Raw genomic sequence first — 10,780 nt, forward strand, 5'->3', positions numbered from 1 at the left:
ATCGTTTCATTATATTTTAAACGTAGAGTCTGAAAGTTCAGAAATTTATCAGTGAGGTTGTATTTTCCTTAATAGATTGATAAATTTAAAACAAAGTGAATGTTTTGCGAGATTTTTAAAACCTTTGCCTTACTTAACTTAACACTAGTTTTTTTTAAAATTACATGTGTTTCATACCCTAAATACGAGTAGTTCCTTTAATGTTATACACGGTGTCTGGAAACTCGAGTAAAAGCGGGGAAATTGGTAAATTTACCTCGCATTTGAAGTGGATTTTGTAGCATAACTTTTTTATTTGAGTTTTCCTTTTCGAGTAAATCGAGTCTAGGGTTGGAATTTTTAGGTTAAATTTGAAAAAATTGGCTTGCAGGCGTTTAATTAATTTATTTTAAAAATTTTCGAAGCTTAGACCCGGCTTCAAATGTTTTTTAACCATGTAGTTGCCGAAAAATATGAAGAAAAAATCTAAAACAACATTTGAAAAAAAAAGTTTTTTTTTTGGTTATGCAATGTATATTCACTTGTTTTCCACTTGTACTTCGAAATTCCTGACACCGTGTATAATTAGCAAATCTTTTTGTTAATATAAATATTAGTAGGTAGGTATGTAGGTGTGTTACAATTTTTTGATTATTGAAATAACATTATGATTATTATCTTCATATTTCTTATACGCAGATATGCAACTTTTTAAATACGTTGGTCATTACCTAAACAATAAACCTAACCAAATATTAGAGAGGCCATCTAAGGAACAGCATAAAAGTTTCCGCCGGGAAAATTTCAACATTTTTTAGAATAGCAACTAAGAAGTTATTTTTAAAATTAATTCCTGACAATGACTTCAATTGAATTCTTTAGCATAATTTATAAATTTTTATATGGATATAATTGGTGTAACCTACACATATACGGTAAGATAGAATAAGAAGAAGAAACTTGCTTTTCTTGTAATGGCAACAAAATGGGGTAAAGGTTAGGAAAAAAGAAATGAATCTTTCGAAAAGAATGCACCCTCCACTCTACGGAATCAGAGTAAATCTTCCGTGGATAAAGTGAGGCAATAGCAAAATCCGCGAATACAATAAAGTCCCAAAGTGAGATGCATGGCGGTCGGAACTCCACAGACTCTGCGGCTAGGTAACTCCTTATCCGGCGGAAAGGTGATACTGACAGTACTGGCGGTGAGAGAAGACTAAACATTTCAGTGATGAACGAACTTTAGAGAAAATAAGACAAATAAATCAGCAAAATTTTGTAAAATTGTGAACTTGAGAGTTGGATATCTTTTACTGAATTCGGCATTATAAACAATTTATACAACTACACGAAAAAACCCATTGATATGAAATACTGTTAATCTAATAAAAATCTGGTCAAATTATTCGTTTTCCTGTTAAAAATGGGACTTCAGGCCTATAACGAATACCAACTTCGAAAGATATCCTAAAAAATTATCAGTCAAAAGTGAATGTTTTATGAGGACGGCGGAACACATGTTCATATAAATACTGATATTGATATAAACATACTGATATTGTCGCATTCCATCATCATATCTATTAAGACAAGAACACGTGTTCGCTGATATATATTCTGACTGACTAATATTTTATCTGGAAGTTGGATGCTATCACTTCTTTAACAGGATCATTTCTATCCATGTAGAAAGGTATCAAGCAGACATAATCGAAAATATGGCTATAAATAATAATTTATGATAATAATAAAAAAACATCTTTATATCAGAATGTGGCGAGGTAAATGCAGTCCCATATATCCCATAGATAAAGTATGTTTTAACCTGTCTTTTGATTTGAATTTAATATAAATAGAATTACATTTTAAGAATTTAAGAGATTTAAATAAATAACTTTGTGTACCTACACCACTAGTAATTAATTAAAATAATCGACTTATTTCAAAGAGTATTGTTTTCTTTGTCAAGATAAACGTATAATCATACAATATTTTAGTTAAATTATTCGCTACAAAGTGAATATTTAATTTATTCGTTTTTATAAATTAACCAGAATATAAACTATAGTGTTCCACACTGTCTAACTATTTATCTATACGGTAGTTTGTAGATATTTACAATTAAATTAAAAATGTGTTATCGAACCAAAACTTTACTATAAAAATCTAGTTTTTCCTGATCGTATTTTCAATACTAATGTTTACCAACCGGTTTCGCCATGTTTTATTTTTATTTCTATTGAAAATATTAATAATATTGCGTCCCCAAATTTCATACTGGATACTTCAAAAGTCCATGTCAATAAGATTGCACACTGAAAAGTTTTCCATAGCTGTTTTCCAATATACTGTTATGATAACTCTATAATTTGAAAGTAGTATAAGGTCCTTCTCAGTTAAAGTCTGAAATACCACCAGTTGTAACCTAATACCCTCGATTTATCATCTTCGTTGGGCAATTAGTGAAGCGAGAAATGTAGGACTGCGCCCGGCTCCAGGCTCCGGGGGGCGATCAGCCTCACCCTAATCTATCACCACAATCACTTCTCAGTTCTCACAACGGAGGAAACAAATAATCCGATATCGGTCAAATCGGATTTGGATTTTGGGTCTCGATTCGGTCGGTCTATATATAAATAGGTACCTACCACTATTCCGAAGAAACACATAGATATTATCCGATATTATTGGAATCGGATTTTTTAAAATGTGAAACCTCACAATTGCTCCCAACCATCAGTCAGTGATAATATGGTATCCCCGATTAGAGTATGTTGAAGAGATGGAGAAGAGGAAGGTGGCGAAGTACCTGGCTATTCAGATCTGGTCACTAAACACGGCTAAAAGCATTTCTAGCAACGTTTCAAGTCTGCATGTTGATTTTACGAAAGTATGTTCTTACATGTCACATAAATACACTATATATTATTTTTGATTAGTAAATTGTGAAATAACACAAATCAATCAAATAAAATTTACTTGCGCACGCTGCTACTTCGAAATTCCATGCCGTCAAAATTCATCTGATTCAGTCGGTCTGTATACCTACCACTAATCGTCCCATTCTGAGGTAACAAATCATTCGATATCATTGGAATCGGATTGTGTCGATTAGGACAATCTAGGTATATAAAATAATTAATAATCCGAGTTCTTTTCCGAGGAAACAAATAATTTGATAAAATTGGAAACTGATTGATGATTGGGGATTATATCGATTCAGCTCTTGTATTGGTCGGTCTACACATTACTCATATCGTTCTAAACCGAAAAACCAATATCATTGGAACCAGATTGTGTCGATTTCAGGTATTTTTTTGGTCGGTGTATAGGTACCTTTTGTTTATACTATTTACTTCGAAAACTCAACTAATCTGATGCATATCTGTCATTGTTATCGGATTATAGATCGGATCGATTTCAGGGCCTTGAATCGATCGATCCACAGGTACACTGTTAGGTACCTACCTATTCATTATTTACTATAGGTTCGTGATTTTACAATCAATAGAGAACAAAAAGCAGAACTTGATTAAGAGTACCTACGTATTTGCTCAAATTTATGATGTCTCAACTACAAAGTAGAATTTGCGATAAAGCAGAAAACTTTTGTATTGAAGTTTATACCTACAGATCGTTCCTTTTGCTATTTCTAAATTATTCAACTATTTCTGTCCCTCGCATATTTTCCTTGGCGCTTTGTAAAATTTTGTAAATTCTATCTACTTATCTAAAAAAACAAACCGGAAAAATTTTGTTCGTTTTATTATAAATACTTTTATTTCATTTGACTGAGGATTGAACCATCCTCTCCAGGTACTGGCTCTTGACAACGGTGAACTTTTAAAATTAAAAAAAAAATTGGTGGACTGAGGATTTAACTTTCCTCCCCAGGCACTGCAGTCGAATCCTGACTAGGTAGGACCGATATTTATTTAGTAAATTAACTGCTGTAATATCATCCAATTTTAGAGAAATGCGTAGGTATATGTCACTGAAAAGTGTTTTTTAGAGTTTCAGCGCGATTAGATGTCGGATAAAAAATTGGATAATGTGCACTCATTTATTCACGAAAACAATATCGAAATTAAAATACCTACATGTATTTAATTTTTGAAAAGATATGAAACTGTGTAGCCGTGTCGTGAAAAAAGTTTTTCACTTTTTTTTAAATTAAATCTCACATTATCGTGATTTTACGTAGGTACCTTTCTCTTATGTTCCCTTTTTTTAGGCAAAACGATTTACTTTTGTGAAATTTTTTTTTTTTCAATAACACGTGCATAGGTACCTAAATTGACTAAACAAATTAGTATAGTTACCTATCTAGCAAACAATTTTTTTTCATAAAGTAGGTACCTACCTATTTATAAACTAATTAATATTTAAGCTAGTAACCTACTGATTTAAAAAAATGTTTGAATGTGCAAAAATATATTTTTTGAACTGAATAAAAATGAATGAAAGGACCATCCAATAAATAATAATTTAACATTGCTAACATGTTAGATATTAATTATAATTTTTACTTAATTTTAAATCTCATTTGATTCAATGTGAATATATTTCCTATTACAGAATTAACTAATTAGGTAATACTTATACATTTCCCCATGTCGTAAATAATATTCATAAGAGTTTAAAGAAAATTAGTAAAGCAAACACAATTATTTTTTTTAATTAGTTTCATTCTGACGCCGCCTTTTCGCTGTTTTCTCTGCCGTGAATGACACTCTTAAGGTTTAATAGTCGCAGAAGTAGCCAAGATAATAATGAAATAATTGCGTAATATGTGCTTAATGTTTAATACCAGAAATAACTGAACTAAAACATGGAACAATAACTTATATTGCACGCATTGTTTTTCATTTTCTTTCATTATAATTTATGCATACTACAGTTAATTTTAATTATGTAATTTTTTTATACCGCAATTTTGCTTAAGTTATGAGAGATATTTTTATGTTTGTTGATATGATTGTTTATAAAACGTGGTAACGTGTGACGGATTATTTTGTCCGATGTTAAATTTTTTAGATATCGGTATGTTATACTGAAGATAGGTACAGTGGGTATTATGTAAAAGTATATATTTTATGTAAGTCAAATCATTGAGTTATAAGAAATTTTGTTTTATTACTGTGTTGATGATATCTACCTGCCTAAATGGTTCAATTAAAATAACCGAAGTCTTTCTTTGGTAGATACGAGTAGGCAGTGGTAAAAAAATAAATTAAATTATTAGTACCTACCTACTGCTATCTAAATGAAGGTAGGTACGTTGCGTATAAATCAATGAGTTGAGGAAAACGTTCATTATTTTAGCAAACAATTACTGTAAGATACAGAAACGTAAATAATAAATGGCTTAAAAAATCTCTTGATTTGTGATGTGATGTTTAATTTTGCTGTCAAAAAAATTGAAAGCATAAATAAATTAAGATACGTTGGTACCTATCCTCTTTATTTATAACCAATCAAAAACAAAACTTATAAGTAAGTACCTCACTACTTATGTCCTTGTACTATATATCATTCGACAAAGCTAAACATTTCTTCGAAAAAAATATTATGAGAAAAAAATAATTTTAATTTTTTTCTTCATTAAAACTATTGTTTTGAAGTAAATAATATCGAGGTAGGTAACAATTTTTTTCAAGAAAAAGTTTAAAAGCTATCTCACATCGCTAATGACAAAGCAGAGTTATCCGAGATCATTTCTACCTGTGTTCATCTCTCATTTATATCATCAGTAAAGGCGGTCAGTTTATGAAATAACGTCTGTGAGACTTCACTGGCTGCATCTCTTAAGATAAATCATCTCGGCAATAAAAAAAACACTCAGAAGTATAATATTTGTGTTTCTTTTAATCATAAAAAGGTTAATTAAAGCGGCAGTTGATTAGTTTGAATTTTACAACCGAACGTGAATTTGTATTATTTATTTTTTTTCCGTTTTGGACGAGGGATGAATTGAATGAAACTAAATTTTGAAACTTATTTATTTAACATCAATTTATTAATCTTGAATTCAACTGTTCAGATTAAGTTGATTTTTAATTATTATTCCAAATATGGATAACGAGCAGGTAGATGGAATTAGCTGACAAACAACAATGATTCATCAGTAATTAATATGAATAATGCAATGAAACAATACGATGTAATAAATCCTAAACAATGGGAGTGGGTGGGGGGCGGTAATTGACGATATTAGGCCTACACAACACCAGTCTGCATTTTATTTGCATAGAACGACCGGTATAAAAAATAATGCTTTTTAATATTTTCTTCGTCTCACATTCTTAAATTAAACCGAACGGTAAAAATGAGTATTTAAAAATGCATGTCGAGGCGAGGGAGGCACGGAGCCAGGAACCAGGCAATTAAATCCTCGGTCCCCACTTCCATTAATATGTAAGTAACTCTAACCAGAGCAGAGCAGTGCTGATTTCTTTCTTCAACCCTTTCGCCGGCCACCGTTTTACATCTACATTATTAATTCGCCCTCGGAGGGAATAAGCGCGAGAATTAACACCACTTTATCTACCACTAGGAATAATATATTTATAAGTAACGCGTCGTAGACGAGGTGGGATAACACAAAACAATAAACTTACTGAAATAAAGGCGCACACGAAGTAATAATAGGTAAAACAAAACAGAACAAGCACTGGTGGGGCAGGGGCAGGGGCAGGGGCAGTAGGCAGTAGGCAGAGGCACGTACCTGGCCGTGGTGCAGTCCCGGTAGAGGACGTCGAAGTCCTTGCAGCTGAGCAGCTTGCAGCGGTTGACGCCGGGCTGGATGGCCCCCAGACCACGCAGGATGCGCACCTGCTCAACGTTGCACACCAGCGGCACGATGTCCAGCCGCTTGAGCTTGGTGTAGACGGTGTGCAGCCCGCCCACCAGGTGCTTGAGGAAGAGCTCGAAGGCCTGCGGCAGACACAGCATGGTCTCGCCCTGGATGATGAAGGCGGCCACCTTCTGCGCGCGGTAGTCAACCAGCTTGCACTCGTTGGCGGCCGGGTCCGAGCTGCTGATGGGCGGCGGGCTGTTGTAGGAGCGCGGCGGGCCGTGGTGGTGCGCGGCCGCCATGAGCTCCAGCGGCGAGGCGTGGTGCATCATCTGCAGCGAGCCCAGCAGCCCGAGGCCCGGGGGCGGCAGGTGCGGCAGGCGCGGCGGCATCAGCGGCGGCCCGGGCGGGCTGAGCGGCAGCAGCGGCGCCAGCGGGGAGCGGCGCGGGGAGCGGGACACGCTGCGGTCGCTGCCCGTAGAAGCCGAGTCCGCGGCGGACTCCATCGCACTATACAATTCTGTATCTTCAGTACCTGTACCGATTGACGATTCTCAGCTGTATGTACGTATGCGGAACGGAAGCGATGCTGACAGTTAGCGACGCGACACGCGACTGAGAGCTCCGAAGCTCTGTGACTGCGCCGCGAGCGACTGCGGCGGGAGCCACTCGCGATGGTAATAAATAAAAAGAGACCGAAGAGGCTTCGCCGTAGGTAGAGTTCCCTTGGGCGTCACACTCGGGCGCGCTGCCATTGGCTGGCGCTGGGCGGGTGCGCTCCCCATTGGCCGGGCCTGTCGGGGCCACGCCCCTTCACCGCCGGAGCCGCCCTCCGCCGCGCTGATAAAGAATGTCACCCGGCAATCGATATGCGCCACTCGCCACTTGCACTAAGCGCCTCCCATCTCTCCGACCAACACTAATCACCGAGCTTTCTTTCTTTCATTTCCTTATTTACTTATTACACTTCTTTTTAATTTTCGTTAAGTTTTCCTCCAAAAAGTAAAATGCAATGAAAAGTTAGATAAAGAAGTAATATCTGCATGTCTTATTTCAAACGACAATTTTCTTAGGAAAAAAGAAAAAAAAATAAGAAAAAACGAATATAATGTATCGTTAAAATATCCAAAAAAGTTGTGAAAGAAATTTGAAAAAATATTGAAAACAATATATTTATTTTATGTCATTTTGGTGTTTCAATAGAAATTACATATTTCAAGTTTGACACTGTTTTTCCATATTGGTGTTTAAATTACCCCTTCGACTCTTCGGAATTAGGAACCTTCTAACCCCCAGAACTCTTAACCCAACTTTAGGGTGGACGCCGGTCGAGAGGCAGGTACCTACCTACCTCCCCATTGAAGTTGTGTTTCAGATAAACTTTTAAAGTTTAGAACAACAAATACTTATGGCTAGCATAATAATATTAAAAAAACTTTGATAGATAGACAAAAAAACAGTTATGGTAGGTAAATATGAAGAACAATAAAAAGCTTTAAAACTTTTGAAATAATTAATATTAAGAACAGTAAAAAGCTATAAAAGTTTTGAAATGTTAAATATGAAAAACAATAAAAAGCCTTAAAAGTTTTGAAAACACAAAATGAATTAAGCAATACAGACAAAAGTTATGGTAACATTTTAATACACATTTGTCAATTTTTATAAAAAAAGATTTTTAGTCACTAAGCGACTCGTTTATTTATGTTTCTTTTTAATCGAGTAGTGCGTTACCAATGGTAAACCAATAAATCGTAGTTACCATTCACTGGTATAACATTCAATTGTCCATAAGTATGCGGATTAAGTAAAATACGTACTTACATATTAAAGCCAATAATACATTCCTATTTAATAACCAAAAAATATTTGATAGATACAACTGAACATAAAACCTTACAGTAAATTTATACACAGATTTAATTAAAAATAATTTTAAAAAATATATATATTTTTAAATTTCAATATAATATAGGTATGAGTAGGTACATTTACTACATACCTACCTACCAAATAAACAAGTTAATGATTGTTCAGTTAAAAATGCATGGATAGCTAAGGCAGCCACAAATTAATAAAAACAGTCACAGGATTTTTTTACCACAATTTAAAAGTCGTGATTAGAAAAGTAAAAAAAAACATGTTTTAAAAACAGAAAATTGTTAAAATAATCTAATAAAGGTAAACATTATTTCAGAGTAATTAATTAAATTTAAAAAAACACACCGATCTAAAAATTATTTTCTCCTTTAGTTGTTAACAAGTATTATTTTTATGAAGACAGCATTGACGTGCACTCCATAAAGGCTGAAAAGCTGTACCTTCCCTAAGAAAAACAACGAATCACAATATTTTATTTCTACCACTTGCAAAAATCGCCCGTAAGTAGATAGTAAAATTCAATCGGGAAGAAATTTCAGACTTTGGAATTCCCCAAGGTACAGGGCTTGGACCAATTCTTTTTACCATATATGTATATTAAAGATATTTTCTTTCAATCATTACATGGACAAACTTTTTCATACGCTTACCACACGGTACTAATAATAAACTAAACTAATTAGGAAAACGTAACATTAAAAGCCATTTAAAACATTAACACTCGAAAGTTCTTCGACATTATCTTTCACTGAATAGTGAAAAAACATGTGTCGTTCTATTTGCATACACACTAACGATACCCCTAAAAGCTTTGACATTATTTTGTATGATATATCCAATACTAACAATAAAAATGATGGTGTCTGGAACTGCAAAATATTAAAAATAAAAAACTTAATCAAATATCTAGGACCAATTATCAATAAAAATCTGAAATGAAAGGGCCAAATCAGTCAAGTTTCAAAATTTTGAAAAAAAAAAAAAAAATTTAAGAATCAGAAATTTGTATATTAAAACCGCATATCTGAATTACTAATAATATCGTTAGTTGGGTTTCCGCGTACAAAACTAACCTTCTCCCAATATGAAATAATAAAAATGGATCGCTTATTCGAAGAATTTCAAATACCTTCATTTAAAGATTTGTACATATCGTCCTTTCACAGAATTTGAACAATTCTTCAAATTTCAAACATATTTTTCAAGTTCTGTGAAAGATATTTTCAAGTTCTTTTATTAATTCAGTTCCGTCAAGTAACTGGCCTATAATTATACAGTAACAAAACTTGAATAGGACTTTCACAGAACTCGAAAATGAACATTGAAATTTGATGAATTGTTCAAATTCTATGAAACAACTCGTCCTAAAAATTCAATAATTCAGAAAAGTAAACAATTTTTAACTAAAAACGTACTGGATTTAAATATATTTTTCCATGCAATTTGAAATTATTTTTTAAACTACTTCATTTGCAGATAATTATTATGTTTATCAGTGAAGAACTTTTTTCATTCGACTACCGGAATAAATTAGAAGCATTAATGACAAAATCCAAACATTGAATACCGTGAAATTTTTTTAAAAAGATTATCTAAAAAACATTTTTAATTTTTAAATATTTTTTTAAGTCTCTGCCATTAAGGAGAATGAAGCCAATCATTTGTAATCCTTTATTTGTTACTATATTCATGCGTGAAAAAAGGTTATGTAGAACCCTGGGTAGGTAGTTTAGTCCACTAACTAACCTTAAAAGTTCGAAGTAGGTACCTAACCAAGACATTCTTCTAATCTACGTATGTCATATTAAGTAGGCGGTGGCTTACATTTCAAAGACAATTTAGGGGCTTAACTAAATTTCAAGACTCATTGGCATTAAAATTTCCATATAGGTAAGTAGGTAAGTACCCATCTACCAATGTTCTTTGAAAGAAAACAAAGAAACAACGATAGAACAAATAATAAAGGTCGATTTAAAATAAGAACGCAGTTTAAAATATCATGCAAATATCAGGCCTCGCGGGTGACGAATACCCTCCCGCTCCCCCTCCCCGTCCCTCTGGACTGTATGCTCCACACCCCTCGTCCACTTCCTGAAATCCTGAACATTAATATGATATTCCGTA

At 33.8% G+C, this 10,780-nt stretch overlaps 1 protein-coding gene across 1 annotated transcript in view; it reads right to left on the reverse strand.

The window, feature by feature from the left end:
* dac (dachshund family transcription factor) overlaps window positions 1-7,351 on the reverse strand; it is a 288,338-nt gene extending 280,987 nt beyond the window's left edge. The window contains exon 1 of the mRNA XM_089635788.1: window positions 6,707-7,351. Within this exon, the coding sequence (XP_089491914.1) occupies window positions 6,707-7,281 (575 nt within the window). The 5' untranslated portion in view covers window positions 7,282-7,351. The remainder of the gene's footprint in view (window positions 1-6,706) is intronic.
* Window positions 7,352-10,780: the final 3,429 nt, after the last annotated feature.

Source organism: Hesperophylax consimilis, chromosome 9 (genome assembly GCF_061612785.1).
Source record: "Hesperophylax consimilis isolate HC1 chromosome 9, BYU_Hcon_1.0, whole genome shotgun sequence".
Classification (NCBI taxonomy): domain Eukaryota; kingdom Metazoa; phylum Arthropoda; class Insecta; order Trichoptera; family Limnephilidae; genus Hesperophylax; species Hesperophylax consimilis.